Source organism: Squalius cephalus (genome assembly GCF_949319135.1).
Source record: "Squalius cephalus genome assembly, chromosome: 11".
In the NCBI taxonomy this organism is placed as follows: Eukaryota; Metazoa; Chordata; class Actinopteri; order Cypriniformes; family Leuciscidae; genus Squalius; species Squalius cephalus.
This window is the reverse complement of record NC_137132.1, coordinates 13,741,555-13,764,640: the sequence shown is the minus strand read 5'-3', so window position 1 is coordinate 13,764,640 and position 23,086 is coordinate 13,741,555. Positions and strand designations below refer to the sequence as shown.

Sequence of the window (23,086 nt, the reverse complement as noted above, 5' to 3'; positions counted from 1 at the left end):
TATAGATTCAGTGCTGACTCAAAATATGAGTCATATCGTTTAGACATCCTACTAGTTAGATTTACCACTGTAGGTTTTACTAGGGCTTGGCGATGGCAAGAAATTTGTCACAAGATTAAATATCTCAATATTTATTTTTGTTCAAATATGTTTAGTGCTAGAAGTAATCAAAATATACTAAATTATATTAAAATGTCTTATTTTAATAAATTATGTTAAAAGAATAAAAAACGTATAAAATCTTTTTTGTTGTTAAGTACAAAGGAGGAGAATACACATACCTTCTTTTTTTTTTTAACTAAAATATTTATAAGCATGTTTAATGCCTCACAAATACTAATATGTTTGAGCTGTGACCCAAATTAATGTTTTACATTCACTGTTAAAAAGTCATTAAAATACAAAAAAGAACTGATTTGTGCATAAGAATCAAAAACATTAAAGGAGAGGGGGTAAAACTGAAAACTAAATGACTAAATACAATCACTGCAATATTCACAATGTGTTTTAAAAAGTATTGAGTCCATTGTGAATATTTGACTTATTGTCCAGTCCTAATCTTTATCCACTGTTACCCAGGTGTTTGAGAAAATGCCCTGGGTTATTTGCCATACCACCTTGTAAAACAAATTGGCCCAAATGTGATTTTCTGCTTAAGAGGCTCTCACAGTATCCCACATGCAGTGTCTGCCCACTCACAACTCGCTTTAAAGGAATCCTCTCACAGTCAATCCAGTGTCTCTTCGGATTTGGATCAGTTATTTACCTCTAGCTGATCCCCTTACTGGTCATGTCCAAGCTTGACGAGGCTCACCCTTCGTGTACACTGTGCAGGTACAATGACAGTCTGAAAACCCAACTCTGAGTATTATATGTGATTTGAGCCACATTTTTGGTCAGCGAAGCAGTCTCCAACTAGTCTCAGCGCTAAAACATGGGGGCGAAAATCACAGATTGTATAGATGATTGGCAGCGCCATGAAATTATTGAATGTAGTTCTCACAACTCATGCACTTTATTCCAAGTCTTCTGAACTCATATAGTTTATATGAAGAATGAAGCAAATATTTTTCACTGATTATCTTTCTCTCAAGTGGACTTTTATTAACTGCTGCAATGGGATTATTGAACTCAAGAATTGGATCAGTCCATTTATGAATGAATATTTCAGACCATTATAGTGAACTGATTTAATGAATAAATCATACTCAAAAGAATCTTTATCTTTTTTTATATTATATGTGTCTTAAAGTTATGAAAGTGGTGACAGATAGTTTCTTTAATATTGTGACATACATTTGAGTGAAACAGATTATGGAGAAAAAAAAGGTTGGGCGGAGACTTGGTTCTATCCACGGTTGCTGATTGGACGGAGGCAGATCTGAATGCAAGCTTGAGGTCAATAGTACCAAAAGGGGTGGAGTTTATGCAGACTAAATGATTGACATCACCAGAGAGAAGTCTATCGTTTCTCTGGAAGACCGAGTTATGACATTTTGATAAAAAATTACGGGCTCAAAAGAATTTAACAACAATTAACACTTGCATGAATGAATCGTTCAATAAGTGATTTAAAAATGGATTATCCATTTCAAACCGACTTTAAATCCTATTGTATTTGCCTTGAACTATACAAAGCATGAGTTAAGGTGAATTTCAAGATTTATTAAGTGGTGAAAATACACTTTCTTTCTTCTTTATGTCTGAACAATGAAAGTTAATGGCGTCGAAACGACATTGGAGCCCATTGAGTTTCTTTGTTGTGGGAAAATAACACTGAGACATTTTTCAGATTGTCTTGTTTTGTGCTCCACAGAAGATGAAGTCATACAAGTTTGGGGACATAAAAGGGGAGAGAATGATGGCACATTTTTCATTTCTGTGCGAGTTATCACTTTAAATTCAACTGAAGTAACATTCATAGTCATAGTTACTGTTTACCAGCACTGTGTAAAAGTGTTATTTCGTCAGGGTGGTTATAGGCGAGTCGTAGGTGTCTGGCTGTGCCATTTAGAGCCAACAAAGTGGGTTGTGAGCAAAAGATGAAATGCAGGTGTGTGCTGGGCTTTCAAACTCGCAGTGTTTTCTTCAGAAACAAAGTATGGCCAGAGCTCCACACATTTCTCTCAGTGGGCGACCGGCTGTTAGCATGAGGGGGAGGGGCTCTGAAGTGTTTATTTGTTGTGCAGCTTAATATATCTTTATCACCACTGTTGCTGCATTATATTAATGGAGAAAATTACTGAAGAGAGCAGTTGCTAAAAGATGATTTGTATTCTACATGACCATTTGTATTTTTCTTTGTCTCTCCGTATTGTCTTTGTCGTAATTAACTTACTCACATGACTGTTTGTGCCCATAAGCCTCAAAGATTATAACAAGCATTAGCTGTTGGTTTGGTACTAAATCTTTATTTCACAGTGTCGACAGTACATTTATCTTCTATTGTGCTGCAGCTGTTATAAAGGAGCACCGTCATTTTAAGGTAGAAAGGAGTTTTATATAGAGCCTATACATTTTAAGATCGTACAAGGTCTATTTCCCTGAAATGCTTTGTGTTCTGAATGAAAAATGCTACGGTGATATGATATCTCATCAGCGGTTGCACTTGATGGCTCAATTACGTCCTGATTACTAGCAGGTGATAAAATGTGTGAAATGAGCTCTGTTCCAAACCTAATGAGCTGCTTCGCTGTATAATACCTATATGCAGCTGTCTTCTAAGACAGCATCCTAACTTAAAGGCCCACTGAAGTGACTTGAATCGCACAGCATTATTTAATGTGTTGACGTAATGTTCACTGAAACAGGAAGACGGGGAAGGACATGTCGAGCTAGGGAGGCAACGAAATGAAAATTCTGGGCCGAGGCACATGGTTTGTATCAAAGCCTTTTAAAAACACCACATAGACATATAAACAACATTTAAAAGACATTGATTTTCACAGCAGGGAGACTTTAAATTTTGATTTCATGGGGACTTTAGAAGGAACTTCATAAGTGACTGATTTGAAACGCTTTACATTCTATAGGCAGAAACTCTGATGGTGTGAAGTGCACAAGATGCTGAATTGATACACACACACACACACACACACACACACACACACACACGAGGTAAAATCCATTTTAGCTAGATTGAACTATTATGTGTACTTTTTAGTATTGATTTGAATGTTAGTATATTTTTAGTTTGACATTTTCCGCCTTGGATGATAATTTTTTTTTCTACTGCGCTAGCTGCAGTGCACTCTGGGATTGCATCTTGCATCTTATCTATTTGGAACAGCCTTCACTTTGGATATGATGTCTTAAATTGCTGTATTGGCAGCTCACTACGGAAAGGGATCTACACATTTTACACACTGAAGTAGGCATGGGTTGTGCATCTGAGTTTTTAAGCAGCTCAAAACAACAACAACAAAAAAACATGAAATGATTTATGCAAAGCACAGTGTTTTGAGAGCAAACTATGATTTGATCTCAACAAAACAAATGCAAAAAACAGACTCCAGTGTCCAGGAAAGCAAATACTAAGACAAAATTAATGTGTTCTAGAAAGGTATTATTATTTTTTTATTTGTTTTTCTGTGTGGATTAATTACTCATTTTCACAAATTTACTAAATCATATTTTATAGTAAATAATTTAATATATTTGTTATAAAATGTTTGCTGAAATGCTGCAGACAACATCATACTGTTTATCAACTAGGAATTGCAACAGGTAAATAGTTATATGATCAACTGAGGATTATGGGAAAGCACAAGGTTCTGTCCACTCCCCCGTTCTGGGGTCCGGTCATGAACCCCCCTCGTCATTTACAGGCATGAATGCTTGATATCATAATAGCCTCGTGCGCCAGAGGCCTTATCAAATTATTGAGCCTCTCGTGCGCCAGAGGCCTTATCAAATTATTGAGCCTAAGCCTAGTCTTTCAATGGCTGATGTTTTCCTCTTGTTACCAGAATGCAACATGAGAGCCTTGAATTTAGCACAAACAGTCCTGCCTTCACAGGCAGCAGCTGCGATTGAAGAGGCTGGAGGAGGGGCCTGATGCTGTTATCCAGCCTTTTTAAAGTACCTACGAATATCTGCCTTCCCTACTCTCTTTAGTCTGCCACTTAAATAAAGTCTCATTACGGGCAGGGAGAGGGAATTATCCTCTGGCCTCCGCTGCATTGGAGAGCTTCTGTAAAGTTATGCGCAGATGTTGATGGGCACTCACCGCAAATTGCCTGAATATGGTCAGATCTCATCTGCCTCGAGTAACTCTCAGATCTGCGCTGCCTCTGCGCTCTGACTCACTGATCATTTTCAACAGGCTGGGGAAAGCAATTTTTGCATGCGTTTGAAGTGCGGTGTTGTGATTAGACACATTAAGCCTTTGATAATGGCTGTGATTTATGTTTTATAATTGCCAACGCTAAGATAAATTAATTAGAGATGCTTGCTAAGGCAATCAGAACTCGGTACGTTTACATGCAGTTATATTCAGGTTTTTGCAAAGTACAGTCTTTATCACTCTAAGTATATATGACACAATCTTTAATTGAATATTTGAAGGATTAAATACATGTTGCATGTCTAAGTCTGTTAGACCAACTTAAAAAAAACAGCAGGTATGATTTCAGGCAGACAAATTTTTTTTTTTTTTTTTTTTTTTGTTGTAAATTATGATCAAACTGTATGTGACAGCTCTTTTCTTCCACATTGTGACGAACACTACCATTAAAGTGCTCCTATTATGGTTTTTCAAATATTCCCTTTCATGCATTGTGTAATACAGCTGTTTGCGAATGTAAGCATTCTACAAAGTTGTAAAAGTCAAAAGTGCACAATAAATAAAGTTATTGTCTCCCAAAAGAAAGAATACACTCTGAACCGCCTAAATGAGTCGTCTGTTCAAATTCGAATCCCACTGCGTTACAGTTCTACATCACTAGAAAAGACATTTGCATAATGCCCGCCTATGTTGTATGTTGTCCTCCCACGAATAACTTGACCCGCCCTCAAACACCTCATTTTACTGACGACTGCTTCTCAAATTCAATGTGAGTTCAACGTGAGATTCGCAAAACGCTTGCTCTGGAAACATGAGTCAGTACCCAGTTTATTTGGACCAACTTGCTCCTCAATTATAATTGCGACTAATTATTGATTGCATATATTTTCTACCTGGTGACTAAAACAATAATTGGAAAAAAAACAAAAAACACTTTAATCTGACTGAAATCGTACCTGCTGTTTTTATTTATTTTTTAATTTTTTTATTTATAATATAATATATTTGTGGAAACCATTAGCCTGGGTTTCCCCATGCTGCCTTGAGAGCAGCGCGATTTTATTCACGCTGCTAGGCAGCCTGGATACCATGGACCAGATTTTCGCCTCAGCAAGGGGACCAATCACAGAACGGGAAGGGAGCAGCAAGACGATGACGACGCCTATGCGACACACAGAAGCAGTTTGTTTATATCTATGGATCCAACATGGCAGCAGACGTGAAGTTACCTTTCGATGCAGCCTTAGATAGTGTTCGAAGTAGTTTAGAACACAAGTTTATTTCGTCTTCTTCCTCGTCGAATTTCTGTCGCTCTACATATACGTCATCTGGTATAATTGAAACGATTGGCTATGAGCTACGTACAGGCGCATTTGATAGACATTCGTAGCGCCCAATAAACGGCTCTGGGCATTCGTAAACCACGCCTCAAATACGAGAAAACGAACATATGAGAAAGAGGTCTGACGTTAGCCAGGCTAGGAAACCATGGTAATTCTTTTAGATTCTTTAATGAATAGTAAGTTCAAAAGCATTTATTTGAAATAGAAATCTTTTGTAACATAATAAATGTCTTCATTCAATGTCCTCGCTAAATAAAAGTATTAATTTGAATCTGTTTCAATCATTTAGTGACAATCTGTTCTCTAATATTTGAAGTATTGAATACATGTTGCAACTTAAGTCTGTACAACTTTACAGAAAACCTGCTGGTATGATTTCAGACTGAAGTGTTTACATTTTTACATTTTTGATCCCTCAACCCCAAACTTAAGCTTTTACTTGACCCAGGTTATTAAGTGCATGAATTATACTTAAATTTGTGTCTTGTTAAAGGTGTAGTTAGCTATTTCTGAGAAACACTATTGATATTTGAAACCGACACCCAAACAAACACACCCCTTCCTTCATTGCTCCGTCCCCAAAATTACAAACAGTCTATGCAAAACAGCAGGCAACCACCAACAGCTAGCGCATCAGTTGGCTCAAGCTATATTATGTTCGTTAACGAAATCTATGACAAGAAATGTTTGTCAGTGACCTTTTTTTCCATGACTTAGACAAAATGATGACAAGACGACACCAACATCATTAAACGGTAACTGTGACCATATCAACATGAAATATCATTAACGTAAAAATGCAAGACTAAAATGTAGTGTTGTGGAAAATTACTTACTTATTAGTGAGACTGTAATGAATCAATCACTCAGGAAAGGCCTCTAAGTATTTTGTTCTTGCAAGAATAGTCATTCACATACAGACAGAGTTCTTCTGCAAAGTGCGGGCTGCCTTTTATACATCATTTACCCCTGACCCTGTTGGTTTCTTGTTATCTTGAATTAATTGAAGATCTATACCATATAAGGAGATAAAACATCTCTTATTTTCTAGGCTCAAAAGTCAAGACAGAGGTAGGCCTACCCTAAGAAATAGCAGGATATTGAGTAGACATGAAACACCTTTTGTTGCAAAGACATCTTCAGCTCGTATGAGCTGATATTTGGAGTTACACACAGTACACAGTAATTTTCCACTAAACTATTGTCTGTTGTCATGCAAGCACATACATTACATGAAGTAAAATGAATTGCCATAACAGTAGTTAAAACATATCTTTACTATAATCTCTCTGTTTTTGCCGGTGGGGGGGGGGGGGGGAGAGAGAGGAGACAAAATATTTCACACTGTTTTGACAAACCTCTACAAGCTTTTGATCGATGGTTGCCAGATGCTAAAATTTTAAATTAGACATTTGCATAATTCCCACACAAAATCTATATCTAGGTGTTGATTAGAACTTTTAACAGCGTTTCTCAAGAAATCGCTTACTGCACCTTTAAGGAAAGCTGTAGACAATTACTTTTCTAAGCAATCGGACTAACAATATATGACTGGAGAAGGGTAGAAAGAATAGACTTACATTTGAAGGAGGGATCTAGAGACCAGAATATCATGGAGACTTGGGTGTAGGATTTTGTGACTTGGGCCAGTGAACAGCCACCATAGCAACCATATAGCAACGGGTGAAGTAAAATCATGGTATTTCAGCTAGTATGCAAATGTGTTTTACCACTTAAACAAATGATGTGAATTTATATTATGTTTAAGTATATTATAGTTTAATGGAAAAGACAAACTGTTTCTATTAAAATACATTAAAAGGGTGATTATTTCAAAATGTCAGAATTTTTGTCTGCTTTTTGCATTGTAAACAGTACACGCTGTACTTCAGAGGCACTTTTATTATATAATGTCAAGATGTGGGTAGGGTTATATTTAGCATAAAGCACAAAAAGATAATACTCTCACTGGATTTCCACTAGGCATTTCTTTAATAAAAAATATTTTGTTGTAAATAATATATATTTTATTGTATATAGTCATTTATAATAGTTATTAATAATAAATGAAATCCTTAAAGTATCCAAAATTTTGGTCATAAGGACCACTAGCTTTTGGCTAAGTGTATGTTGTCCTCCTTAGACCCTGCTCAGGCTCTGCCCATGGTGGACTTTTCCAGTGGTGGTCTATTGCATCCTATTCACATGGATTTTACGAGCAGAGAGGGATGGGGTTTGGGGGGGGGGCGTGGTTTCCATAGCAACGGGTAGCAGGGACGATCACTGTGGTTGTGGCATGATCAGCAAGCAAATGCAAGCCTGACTTACCAAACACTCACTCGCAGCCTGAAGCTTTACCCCAGATAGTCCCCCATATGCAAGCGACTGACCGTATTATGTAACGTCACTGGATTTATCGCATGCTGTTTCACACAGCCGGTGTGTGAGGCTTGTGTATCATTTTTATCTCATTAAAAAAAAAAAAAGTCAGAGCTTGAAATACCCGTAGCTCAGCAGATTGCCGATGGCGCCCTCGTTTGGGAAAGGGTTTCTCCCACCCCAGGGCTGCGGATAAGTAGCTCATCATATTCTCCACACAGTGGCATCTCTCTGGGTGCAGTGCCGACTGTAAATACACAGCGGTAATCTGCTTAAGCTGGCCCATGAGCCAGTGCAGTGTGACAGGTGTCTTACTACACATACAGTAGCTCCTGCAAAAATAGCAGCTCGACAATTCAAACTGTGATAGAAACTGTAAAGCTTGTTGTACAGTATTAACTTGTCGCGTCAGCACTTTAAACCGAGCAATGGTGTGACTGAAATCAGCTTAATTATGTGGAATGAAAACACTGCTACAGTACTTATATTTTCCCAGCTAGAGTCGCAAAATGACATAGCATTTAGTTAAGTGAGGTAACTTGAGGAGTTTGTGCAAAATGATACACTTTGGTAATAACTGCAATTGAATTTGTTTTCAGAAGGATTATCACAAAATCTCATAGACTATATAGGTAATATGAAATGACATTCATAACATTATTTTCAATGAGAAAAAAGTGAAATAAGGAAAGTATTTTATCCATCAGGAATTGATTGAATCATGAAAGAATCTTCTAAAACTTTGTCAAAATGCATTGGTTAAATGTAAGTGGCCTTGGTGATGTCAACCGAAAAGGAAAAGGATTTTAATCATTTAATTAGACTAAAAACTGCTTTTTTGGGGGGGGGGGATCAATATGCACCACTGCAAATATTAGTTAGCATTCATTTAAGATATTAAAGGAATCATGACATGGAATTTATTTTTCTTTTTTTTTTCATATTTTAATATGTTCCTTGAGGTTCACTTAAAATGTTAATAAAGCTTTTTGCACAAAAAAAAGAAAACAAATATATATGTGGAAAAAACATTATTTTCAACCTTCATTCTGACCCACTGTCTGAAATTATGTTTTTAAGTCTTTACTGTGTAAAAAAAAAAAAAGAAAAAAAAAGTTTTTAAATTTAAGTACAATTAACTTGGATGTTTAAGTAATTTCAACTTAAATTACATTAAACTGACTTAAAAAATTTGTTGAATCTTGTGTAACTTATAAACAAGTTGCTTATCTTATTTCGATGAGTTAAAGCATGTAAAACATTAAAAAAACATGTAAGAAACAAAAAAAAGTGACAGGTTTTTAGCGTGAATGCCGTGAAAAACACTCAAAACACATCTTAAACGGGAAAGCGCTTTGAGATTTGACTGTATAGATTTGACAAGAAACCTGGGGTATATTTTTACAGACTGCTGAAAGCTACAGAAAAGAGAAGCAAATGGACCTCTGCAATTCATAGAAACAACTAGACTCCAGGCAGCAAAACGTGGATTTGCAGTTATCATTTTGTCAATATGTTGAATTTTGGTGTAAAATTATACTCTTTATATTGTATTTTTATAGTATTATACCAATTTATCAATTATAAATTTACCATCTTATATTCTTCATAATTGGATGTTTTTAAATAAGTTTTAGGGCTGGACTAGGGTGGTCCTTATTTTTAAAGTATCCAATTGTCATGCTCTTAACCCTTCAAATTGTTCCTTTATATAAGAAAATACAGCATGCCAATTTTTATGGCGGTAACATAATAATTACTGGTAGCTCAATAGCTTTAAACTTTCTGAGATTTTGATGATTTTCGTAAAAACAGATCATTTGATTTGGTATTGTACCTGGCTAGTAAAATTCCCAAAAAATCTCCATAAAAGCATCTAATGCACCATATATTCCTACATATGTATTTTAGATGCATATCTCAGTTTACTTATTGTAGAAACTAAATCCAAATTAATCCATCCATGACCTGGTTTAGCAGATTTACCTTTCCTGGTGGAATCAATACATATTTTGATGATCACCTTGGTTATTGTTTGGGTTTAGAACACATTTTTTGGTTTAAAAAATTACATTATGTTCCTTGAAATTGACCCGGAACTTTGGCCGAATCAAGCAGATTATCAGGAGGCACAGGCAACCATGCAATGAAAGTAGTCAATGATCACGCCGAGAGAGGAGTGGCTCTGATTCAAGAATACAATGGCTATCTCACACACTCTGAAGAACAATTGTAGTTTCTCCTTCATGTGGTGGAAGATCACAGACGGATCTATCCAGACTGCAAAAAGTCAACACTGGCTGCTGAGCATCAGAAATGAGGGATTGTTGAAAACTTTGTGCTTTTTTGAGATTGTTGTCATTGTTGTCATGTCAGTGTTGCTCTGATTTCAATAAAATGTAGTTCATTTGCAGCAACTTTTAATATTACTTGCATATCACAATAACGCCGCACAGCTTAAAGGGATAGTTCACCCAAAAATGAAAATTCTGTCAGTAATTACTCACCCTCATGTTGTTCCAACCCCGTAAGACCTTCGTTCATCTTCGGAACACAAATTAAGATATTTTTGATTAAATCTGAGAGTTGTCTCACTCCTCCATAGGCTTCTAAGGGACTGAAACTTGCTGGCCCAGAAAATGTATTAAAGACATCGTTAATATAGTCCAAGTGACTCCAGTGGCTCGATCTTAAGTTTATAAAGCGACGAGAATACTTTTTGTGCGCAAAAACAAACCAAAATAACGACTTTATTCCACTTTTCATTTCCTTCTCTCTGGGCCTCGGGTCTTTGCACATAGTGTTTAAGCGTAGCGCGTCTGTGTTGCACGTCACCACGTAGGCTCACTATTGGCCGACGCTGGTCATGTGTGATAAGTGGTGACGTGCAACACAGACGCGCTACGCTTAAACACTACGTGAAAAGACCCGAGGCCCAGAGAGAAGGAAATGAAAAGTGGAATAAAGTCGTTATTTTGGTTTGTTTTTGCGCACAAAAAGTATATATATATATATAGACAATATATATGACATTGATATATGTGATCACCCTATTAAGTCCAGTTTCGCAGCGGGCTCTTTTGCCACTCAGTCCGGTTGAGGGGCGTGTTCTGGCAGGAAAGTGACATCAATGCATACCCTCTACTGATCACATTTTTTTTACAGTGTTGTCAGTAAACGCCCACTGTTATGATTGGCTAACATTATTGCAAAGGAAACAATATCAACGCCCACTCACTATTAGGGCTGAACGATTAATTGCATTTTCGATAATATCGCGATATGATGAAACGCGATTTTCTAACCGCAAAAGCTGCGATTAAACTTTGGTCACGTGACACGCGAGAGTAACGCAGTCTGCACTAACGGAGGAAGCATCAACTTGGCACGCTATTATAGACCTGGCATAGGCTACAGGAAAGAACAGTTTGTGTTTAATTTATGTGATATTGTGTTATAGATTCTCTCCAACGATTTTGTATCTATTCAGATAATTTCAGAATAGAGTCTGAGCTTAGTTTTAAACACAGACGTGATTACGCTGCGTGTGCTTTATAAACAACCCTATTCTGCTTGCTTCTAATTCCTCTGTCTCACACACGCACACGCACACACAACACCACTCGAACCTTCCGAAAAATAATCTTTCATAAAGTTCGGAGAAGTTGAAGCGAATTACAAGGACATTCGCGGGCTGCATTGCACAAGATGCGCTATAAGATGCTTTGCTTGATGTTACTCTTGTAGTCTCGCCCGCCGGCGCCGGTATTTTCCTTACAAATGCTCTACGAAGGCATCATATGTCTTTTGGAATGCAGTTGGCTTATATATTAAAAATATGAAAATCACCGACAGAAGCTGCATTCAGTTTCAAATAGTCACACGCGCTTTGCGAAGAGCACTTGAGCATGCGGCTGTGAGCGACTCCGTCTACGTGGTTAAATGTAGGCTACTTGCAAATGCTTTTATGACGCGAAATTAATGTAAACGCAGTCAGTTATTTTAACAGACAGGACAAACCACATCTTATATTTCAAAAGAGATGAACATTTAGTTTTTTAATGTGTATTTCTTTTTAAAAGTACTTATAATTATAAATATTTTAAGTTTTATTAATAAGATTAATTAATAAGAAAAAAAGTTGATCGGCTCATGAGGTGCCTAAAGATTCCCATCCTATTTTACAATGATGTATTGCTTGTTTTTGTTGAAATAATAGAAAAGATAAAGAGCTTAAAAAATAATCGCATATTAAATCGCAATCGCAATATTGGTAAAACTAATCGCAATTAGATTATTTTCCAAAATCGTTCAGCCCTACTCACTATTGCACATGAGTGTTTTGAAAACATTATCCATTTAAAACCATAATTTACAGACAAATCATTATGAAATAATTGACTTATGGTTTCTGATGCAGCTGCTGTCAGATCCAATACATCTGGCTGCTTCATCTGTCAACTAAAGTTTCTTTGTGAGCTCTCCATTACACTGTGCCTCGTATACAAAATTATCTGCGGTGCCGTCCAAGTCTCTGAACAAACATATAATCATCCGACGTGATCCAGGACGCCATTAAAAATAAATGGTATCCTTCTAAAGTCTGTACAGAGATGCAAATGAGCTGTCAAAGCGAACATTCCTTTACAATTCTATTTACTCTTCCATTTGTCCTCCTGTCAGCAGACTCAATCTGTATACTGTATCCCAGGGGTCACCAAACTCTGTCCTGGAGGGCCGCTGTCCTGTAGAGTTTAGCTCCAACCCCAATTAAACACACCTGAACCAGCTAATCAAGGTCTCAATAGGCATACTAGAAACTTTCAGGCAGGTGTGTTGGACCTGGTTGGAGCTAAACTCTGCAGGACAGCGGCCCTCCAGGACCGAGTTTGGTGACCCCTGCTGTATCCAGTGTAGACAGCATTAGTGATTGTAATGGGTTCTCTTAGCTTTTGACGCGTCACAACGCAACGCTCATATCCAGTGTATACAAATGTCTGCCGTTAAGCGAATGAACGCCAGTAGGCGGGGCCTATGTTGCGATGCTGTATAACTATTCGTTGATGTCTTGCTCTTGAGGCAGTCATATGCAAATGTATTTATGTGTCATCACAAACAAGCTGTTTTTGGAGCTTGATTGAATAAATGCTTTGCTTATAATGAGGAGGTTGTTTTAAGCCCTGAAACTTGCAGGACGTTTTAGTGGTACAAACAAAGACCTCATATGTCAAAAGATCAAGGCAAATTTGAATTCTCATGTATGAAACATGTTTTAATCATTTTTAATTAATTAAAAATCATTTAATATTTCTTTTTCATTGTGCTTGCATAGACTGTTGTCTTAAGAAAAATATTGATTGTGGTTACTTTATTCTATTGATATCACTAGTTTTAAAAGGTAAGTAATACTGTAGTTAGAATATATTTTTCCCTCCACAAAACTAATGTTATTTGTAATATATTAATATAATAGTTTATATTTTAGTATTTGCGTTAGTATTGCAATTTTTCTCACACACTATCAACAAGTTTTTATACATGAAAATAAATACCTGTCTTTATAATTTCAAAATAAAGGAAGACCCTCACAGGGGATCATCATATTTAGAGGTCCTTGGCACTGAAAAGTCTGAAAACCCCTGGATTGAACAATTGACCAGTCGTTTATTGAGCCAAGCTGATTGGTTTCTTTCTCCAACAGCCCTGTTCTTTCACAGAGTTGGCCTGATTCAGAACAAATGGACCATTCTGTAACCTTTTCAGATGACTTTTAGTTGTTTGTGGCTTTTGCAGAAATAAGTCTGCTCAGGTGAATAGAACAGCGGGGTGTAAACAACAGCGTGGTACCCATGGGGCTCAGAATCTGGCTGCGTCTTAAAATGCCACTATGTAAAACAACGGCCCTACAGCTTTGAAAATAATACAACACTGTAGAATTCGACGCAGCGCTGTGCACGGAAATGTCATCGTCTCTGCGTTCTCATTACATATGTTACATAGCCCGCAGCTCTGCTCCGGTGGATCGCCGGACACCCCTGCCACTCCGCTCATTAACATACTCTGCACACACACGGGATGTCATGTTGCCAAGCAACAGCGCCACATCACATAGAGAATGTTGGGAGCTGTTTTTTTTTTTTTTTTTTAAAGAATTGCTCTCGTGGAAAAAGGTACGAGATCTGAGGAGCATCCAGTTCAGCAAACATGTCTTATTGGTTCGGTAACGGTTTATATTATCCTTGTTTACTTGCACACAAATGCACCTTAAAAGCTGAAACAGAGTGTAGAAGTGTGAATAAAAGCAGATGAATTTGCTGCACCAAATAAATTGCCTCATAATTGAGTCCCCTCTCTCCCCATTATCACTTTTATCATGGCCCTTTTGTGCAGCCTGAGATTAAAAGGTTTCTGAATGCATTTTAGAGCTCTTCCTGCCTCCTTTTTTTTTTTTGAGCATTTATCATTGAAGCATGGAAAAACAGAAGCCACTCGTGGTGAATCTAGGTTAAATCAGAACTGAGATCTCGGACAACTTGTTAAAATGATTAACACATTTGCATTTGAACAATGTAAATTTGTGTTCGGCTGAGATGAGGAGTGCTCTCAGACACAGTACCAAAGCTTCAGAATTAGACAATTAATCAAGCTACAAAGAGTTTTTTTTTTTTGTTTTTTTTTTTTAAACATGTCATTTTCAATTAATGTCTGAGTCTTGGATTGTAAATCTTCCCCCCACTTTGTCTTGACTAAAAATAAACCTCAAGTGAAGTCATTGATTGTATCCTAATCAGGCGTGTTTGCAATAGCAAGACTGAAACTGCTGCATAACGTGATGCAATTTCAGCCAATCAGAAGATATATAATGTGGATTTGAATTTGGATTTTGCACTCTGCTAGTTATAATCTTGATAATATTGAAGTTACTGTTTTAAATAGCTAATGTTTAACTTCTCCAGGGCCCCAAAACCCTCTTAGATCCCAGAGGGTTAACATTTACATTCCTTTGTCGCCTTAGGAGTTTGTTCAACTTTGGGCTATTGTGTTAAAATTCTTGTCTTATTAAAAATTGTTATGACAAAACCTGTCTTGGGAAATTTTTGATCATGGTGTCATTTTATTTTCGTTACTTTTTAAACGGGTCAAGGGAAATCACTTTTAGAACAGATTCTGCATATTTTTACTAATGACATTTCCAATTTAGCTTTCATTTGGTCGCTTTATTATTTAATCATGTACTCTGTCGGGTGTTGCTAAGATTTTTTAGCCTATTTTTTGAAAGATGTCTTGCAATCACCAAGGCTGCATTTAACCCTTGTGTTATGTTGGAATTCTGTGTTGTCCCTTATTGTTCGGGTCAAATTGACCCTAATTGGATTCAATACAATTCCTCAAAAATCACACTATGAAAAACAACAAAGATTCAGGTACAAACTGTAAACTTTTAATATCAACATTTGTCAAATATTCCAAAAAATATATATCTGAAGATATGATTTAATGAAAATGTTTTTTAACCATTTTTTAAAACTGTTTTGTTTTGACAAATTTTGAATATACATTATATTTATATATATTTGCATATAAAATTTAACTTTTTTTTTTTTTTTTTTTTGCTTAGAGCATCATAACTGAACAATTAATCAATTAATCTGAGCTCATTTTTCCTGCTGTCTATGTCGAAGTCTCAAAATATTTCAGATATCTTGAATATATAAATGAGAGCTTATTTTACTATCTGTGTCTGTCAAAGATTTTCATTTGTAATTTGCAATTAATTCTGAACACCATGATTTAGCTTTTTCAAGTGTGTTTGGTTTGAGTTAGAGCACTTTTAGATACACTTACACTTTAGAACTGGGGTTGATGCCCTGACATACATAAAATAAATGTTTTTATTTTGTGTCTGTACAGTTGCTTTTGAATAGCTGCCTATGATGGTCAAATTGACCTGCGAACATCACAAACGTAATAGTAATTTTGTTTGTATATGTCCAAAAAAAAAACACCAGCATGTTGAAACTTTGCATGCATGTTCATGATGATAAATGTGAAAAAGTCACAAAATATCAAGAAAAAGGTTTAATATTATTTCAGGTAGCTTGAAAAAATAAATGATGGGGAATTTTTACCATCTGTGGCTGACAAAATATTTTTCTGTATTGAAATAAGTGTGGAAAACCTAATTTTTTAGCTTCATAAGGTAGTATAAAAATAAAATAACAAAATATAACCAAGAAATGTTATTATTTTGGGTCCGTACATTGCCTTAGAGCGTTAAAATATGCGGGTCAAATTGACCCGCGAACATCACGAAAGTAACAGTAATTTTGTTTGTATATGTCAAAAAACACCAGCATGTTGAAACTTTGCATGCATGTTCATGATGATAAATGAGAAAAAGTCACAAAATATCAAGAAAAAAAACATAGGTTAACCAGTATTTCCAACAACTAGAAAATCTAAACGGGTCAAATTGACCCGCAAGTACATAACACAAGGGTTAAAATACAGTAAAAACTGTAATATTGTGAAGTATTATTACAAATTATTTATTTATTTATTTACAATAGAAAACAGTTATTTTGAATTAGTTTTTACTGTATTATTTTTTTTGTTTTTTGTTTCTTGGTGATTGCAAGACATCTTTCAAAAAATAAAATATCTTAGCAACACCCGACAGTGTACATGATTAAATAATAAATAAATTGATTGTGTCAAAGCTGAATTTTCAGCATCATTACTCCAGTCTTCAGGGTCACATGATCCTTCAGAAATCATTCTAATAAGCTGATTTAGTGCTCAGCTCAAAAAAAAAAAAAGTGTATTGGTGGAAACAGATATACCTCTATTAATAATCTTTAAGCTGAAGTGATATCTAATCATTTCCTCAGTGCATAACTTACATTTCACAGACATATTCTCCATCTGTAAATGTTAGAAAGTCAAGCAAATATTTCCATTTTGCTGTCAGGAGTGGACGAGCCTTCTGCAGGCTAAACTTCCGCAAACGAGCGGCGCCGCGCATGCGCACCGAACAGACGGATAGCAGTGCAATAATTCTGACTAAAATATACATTAACACTAAATTCTGAACATATTTTGTTAAAATATTTGTTGTTGAGTATTTGTTATTGTTGGTGAACATAAATGTGCTATAGAATTTCAAACCTACAAGTGTATTTTTATGATATCAGTTTTGCTTATTTGTTTTCATTTTAAGTTTAGTGTATTTTGTTTAGTTTAGATTGTATTGTTGCAATGTTAGAATATGATATGAATTAACCCCTTTTTTGGATAGACTGCCACAATATTGATCAGGATATACATTTTTTTTTTTTTTTTATTAAATACAGATTTTATTTGAATTCAAATTGAAAAAATGTAAATACTGAGATTATACCATACATCGCCATTTAGCCCAAAAATTCAGATTTTTTGGGCCATTGGCTATTGCCCAACCCTACCTTATGGCATGCTTTAAATGCTGAATTTTCCATTTTTAGCTAAACAGTAATGATACATTATTATCACTGTTAAATGGTTATTTAACAATTAGCCTACATTCAGTTCTGCATTAAAAAGTTCAGTTTGTTTCCGCCACTGCTCCCCCTACTGCTGATGGTCTACAAGTTTGTTGTGGTGCTCGGTCCGATAGACTTTCAGTAGCGTTTCTCAGAAAACGGTTACTGCACCTTTAATTCTAGTAAAAGCTTTCAGTGTGAATGCAGCATCTCTGCATAATGGGTCAGAGTCAGAATTTAATTTGGTCTCTTTTGCTTCTGATTTCAGTGCTAATAATCGGTTGGTTTCACTCAGATGTGGTCCCCCCCCACCACCGCTTTTCTCATGGTGTTTTCCCCTTTGTGATGAATAAACTCTTCCTTGAGGGATGGTAACCTATGATACCACCGTCAGACTGCAGGCAGTGCATTTGAAATTGACGTCTAGCACTAACCCAGCTGGTTACACATGCAGTTCAGTTGTTTTGTAGAAAATAGCACAAACTCAGGTATTCCCAGTCTCCAGCAGCGATGCTGAGGAAGAAATGCCTGTGAATCTCTTTATCTCTTACTTTAAGATTCAGTCTGACAGTTCCGCAGGGCCATTTGATTTCCCAGAGGAATATATGAAAGATGATTTCAAATAATATGGGAAGCCAAATGCTAAAATTTAAGATGATTCATTCAAATATTTGCATAGAAAACATGGCATACACAAAATAATCCTGTCAACAATGTTCAAATTTTTTTTGCATTTGCGTCATTTTGGATGTGATAAACTGATGAGGTGAGATGATGTGTGTCTGGGAGGGTGGGACTGTGAGGACAGAGACACATCCAGCTGCAGTCACGAATACACACACACACACACAGCTCCCTCATCACAACAGCACATACTCACGACTCACTGAAAAATAGTGCATGAAACATTATTCACACATCCATTGATTTCTCAGATGAAGACTGTCATTTACTCGCACTCGTGTCATTTCATCCTCTGTGTTTCTTCCATCAGTGTGACACGAAAGAAGATTTTTTTTTTTTCTAAAGTGTACTGGTTACTTTTTACAATGAATGGACACTGGAACTCTCAAGCTTCAAAAATGATGCAAAAGCACTATAAAAGTGTCATAAAACTACCATAAACCTGCTCACTGTTCATCACACTAATCTATTGAAATCTATCACAGAGTTTCTTTTCTTCCAGTGAGCTGTTGATCACTGTAACCGGTTTGAATCAATGAACTGAACTCAAGAATTTAAACAGACTGATTCATGAACAAATCATTTAGACCGATTTTGTGAACTGCTTAAGTCAATTTGTTAAAGATCTGAGCAAAATTAAATGTCAAGATTTTCAGCTGATTTCAGTCTGTTTCTCCCATAAAGGCGAATTTAGTTCACACATCATATGGACCACTTTTATGGTGCTTGACCATCACAGGCTTCATTCACTTTTATTATATTGACTTTTTTTTGCCATAATCATTTATGTGTTCATATGGAATGATGTGAGGGTGAGTAAATGAAGACAGAATTTTCAGAACTAATCCTTTAAACATAAAACAGAAAGTGAGGTGGAAGTGTCTGTGTACAAATGTATTTTTTAAATTTTTTTTTGCTGTCACTAAGGTTGTTCACTTGGTTCAATTGATTTGTAAGCCAATTTCTGCGGAGGTCAGCAGCAATGAAAAATGCATTATAATACTATAACAGGCAAATGATATGCCATCAATAGCTGTTCACTTTCACAAAGTAAAATGGATTGCTTTCATACCAGTTATGAAATATTCTGTTCCGCCAACTCAAGTGGTTTTCAAGTGGTTCCTTGAAGCCCAGCAGAGTTTGAAAGTCGACATGAAATGAAAATTCACTCTATTTTCTCAATGCTTGTTATTGAACTTCTTTTGACCAATTCATCTGTGCAGCGTTACATTTTCAGAATAGCATGTCATGTTTAATCAAAATGCCATAACTGGACCTTCCTGTAAAAATGACAGACCTCTCTGTGGTGAAGTATGCAGGACTTCTCTAACCCTTTTACGAAGTTCAAACACGCCAATTTTGATATAGCCCCTCCTTCCGAAATACAAAATGTGTTGTGATTGGCACCGCTTAGCGCGTGTTTGTACCCCCCCCCCCCCCCCCCCCATAACTGCAAGTTCTTGTCTAATGTAAATATTACAGATGGCATAAATTTCAAACCAATTCGAGCCCGATTCAGACCCTGACAGTGTTAACAAGCGAGAGGATCATGCAGAATGGATTTCATGCACAGACTTTGCAAGCCCGGATTTCACAGGATGTTTCAGAGTGGTATATTTTTTGGGGTAATTTTCTCAAAAACACGTTTAATTTTCCTAAGGAGGGGTGGACTGTCTTACAAAAGCGAGAGCTGACAAAAGAAACAGAAAACAAGCTGTTCTCCATAAAATGTGCAGGGCCACAGATAAAAGTTGGGGTTATACTGTTCAGGAACAGTGTTTAAAATCAGTTTTTTACCACTCTACGTTTGTCAGTCTTAGGAAGGTCAGACAAATGAGTTTTGGAAATGTATTATTTGACATAGCAACAGCACTGTATTCTGCAGCTCAGCCAGGTCTCGTCCCCTTTTTGCGTGTTCCATGGGCGGGGATTATTTAAATGAGGAACATTGTGACTTCTAGGATAACGCGTTGTAGTCCAAACTTGTAGTTGGTTGTAGCTCTTGGAAAGTGGATTCTGTTAAATTAAATATCTCCCTTTGGACTGGACTTTGAGATTTGTAACCTTACAGATATTTGTTTTTTATGCTCCAACAGCAACATTACATATTAACTAAGGTGGAAAAGTATAATAGGACCCCTTTAAACTCCACCCCTGGAGGCTCGTGTTCATCTGCTTCCACTTTTAACTGGGCAACCCAAATTTCTGATCACCAAATAGGCTTTGTTGACACATGAATGTGGGCGTTAGAAACATCGATATTTGATACCGTGTTTAATACCATGGGGAAAACTGATAATTAGTACGCCATACAGATTAATACGCCATACAGATAAGTAGTTCTCATAATTTTTTGGTAATTTGTTTGTAATAGCTTTCACACAGCATACACACATAATGTAGAAGTCAAATATGTCTTTAGTAGAACAAAACTGTTCACTGTAGGCAGCATTGCTCTTGTAATTCTTTTTAGAGAGATTAGAGGTCTGTGGCCCTTACATAGACGACTCCAGTGTCACCATGCATCTCCCAGCATGCCCTGCTAATGAGAGGCTAATTAATTTAAAATCCTGTCCTCAGCAGAACTTCAGCCTTTTTGTGTCATTCCCAAAGTTGACTGCTTTGCCAAGTTCACAGATTAAAGTTTTTCTTTTATCTAAATAAAGACTATAAATGTGTGAAGACACATGAAATAAATGGCCCTTCCACTAAGAACAACAAACATCCAATTGTATTGATTGAATATGCTGATTTAATTGAGGTTTGCCCTCGTCCGGCTTTGTCCATTTATTAAATTACCTGGAAGACTAAAGGCCACCATCTGTGAGCGGATCAATTTTGTCTTCAGTCGGCTCTCTTTGTCTTTACTCATTTCCCAAACATCCCCCATGTTCCGACATATGAATGAGAAATGAGTAACGGTCTCACTAAAGTTAACGCCCAAGCTCTGGGTTTTACGTTTCTTCAATTGAAACATATCGATCTGTTTTACTCTTTCCATTCCTAGAGTTTCTGGGGACAAAATAGACAGATGTATCGTTTTTAAAACCAAACATACTTTTAGACATAGCTAAGAAAGGGTTTAAGTGGGGATTGAGAGTTTCTCCTAAATAAATCTCTGCGTAATGGGATGCATTTGTGACATAGTGCTGAATGCGCTGATGCCACTGTCAGATGCAGCGGCAATAAGGCAATAAATGAACCTGCAAAACTCTAAGGAGGTGAAATGGCCGAGTTGACAATGAGCTTGTTAGCTTCACTGTCTGTTGTCGCCTCTCGTTTAGTCGGATCAAAATGACGTGTCGTTGTTTATCTGAAGAGCCTATGTCAGAGGGGTTTCCATAGTTACTTGCGCGGCTGTAAAAGTGAAGAGATCAGCTGCTTGTGTGGAATTAATGAAAAGTGCTCTCAGAGACTGCTGAATTATGCATGCCATGTGGAGAAATACAGTTTGAGAAGTTTCTCAGTTATGAGTTGTATGGGTTTTTTGTTTTTTTTTTGGCTAACTTTAGCTCTATTATAGCAGGTTTGTTTGATGTGTTCTTTTAATCCTAATACTTTTCTCTCTCTTCAGTTTCTCTGCAGGTCGATATTACACCTGCACAGAGCGAGATCAGTGTTGGAGAGTCTCGGTTCTTTTTGTGTGAAGGTAAGTTTTCATATTGACCAGGAACCTTCTGGCCCTTATTACAGCGCTTTTAGGAGTTACTGCCATTAATTCAGCACCTACCGATTACCGCAGGGCTTTGTTTTATAGATAATTTCAGCCTTAGTTATGCCATATGGTCTTGGTTTTTGTAAACAAGGTCCAAGATTTTGTTCCAATGAGTCCGGTGTGGGCGAGGCGAGTGGCGGGCAACCAGGTTACATCTGGTTCAGATACAGATATTGATAAAATATTTGGCATTCAAACAAGCATGTCATTGTGTTCTTTGCCTACCAACTGTGATAGGTCTGTTTTTCCATCTGTATTGCATATTACTGTCAATCTTTCTTTCTCTCCTGCTGTCATTTAACCAAAAACATTAACACTGCTCATTTTATGCTTTATGAGCAAATGTGTTTCCTTCAGGAAAGGCAAATTTAGTTTAGAACGGGTCAAGCTAGGAAACAGGTTGTTGTGGGTTTGTGAAAAATATGAAGAGAAAAGAAGGTAGTAATAAAGTGTAATTTGTTGAATTTAACCATGTTTCATTCTTATGATTTTTAATATTAAGAATTTGATCAAAAATACAATAAAACAGTAATAGGCTATATTTAAAAAATAGCACAAATACAACATTTTTTTTTTAATCTAGGCATCTTTCTTGGAAGTTCGTCCTCGCCCACTGCTGCCTTATCTTGTTTACTGGGGTTTTTAAGCCAATATTCTCTGTAAAGCAGCTTTATATTTCAGGAATATAAAATATCATATTCATGATTCATATCACATTAGCTGTTCACTTGTTGATTGCCTGTTTCTAATGCCTGTTGCTACTGTTGTTACAGTATTTAAAGATGTGTGTCCCCTCTTCATAATTCTTCCTATGTTACCTTCCAAAAATCTGGGACACCGTTTTAGTTGCCTGATGTCTGATCCTAAAAGGTTATATGGGAGTTTGTTTGTTTTTTGTGACCTAAAAAGCAGTAATCTTCTAGATGATTCTTTTACTGAAACAGTACACTACTTTGAATTCAACTTTAATGTGACTGATGGTGTTCTGTGTCAGCAAATATCAATGAGTGAGGACCCAATAAATGAGACCCATGTGAATAAGGCTTACAAGAGGAATACGTTAAACCTTTGTGTGCTGCATATATCTCACTTTGAAAACCGTTTTTCGTGGTTACGCTCTCCTGGGTTTCATTTGAAGACCCAAAGGCGTGGAACAGCG

The 23,086-nt window shown here is 36.5% G+C and overlaps 1 protein-coding gene across 11 annotated transcripts in view; it reads left to right on the top strand.

The window, feature by feature from the left end:
• Window positions 1–23,086, top strand: part of ncam1b (neural cell adhesion molecule 1b) — a 100,612-nt gene that overhangs the window by 24,985 nt on the left and 52,541 nt on the right. For all 11 annotated transcript variants that reach the window (XM_079885255.1, XM_079885258.1, XM_079885262.1 and 8 more), the window contains exon 2: window positions 21,787–21,861. In XM_079885255.1, the coding sequence (XP_079741381.1) occupies window positions 21,787–21,861 (75 nt within the window). The remainder of the gene's footprint in view (window positions 1–21,786; window positions 21,862–23,086) is intronic.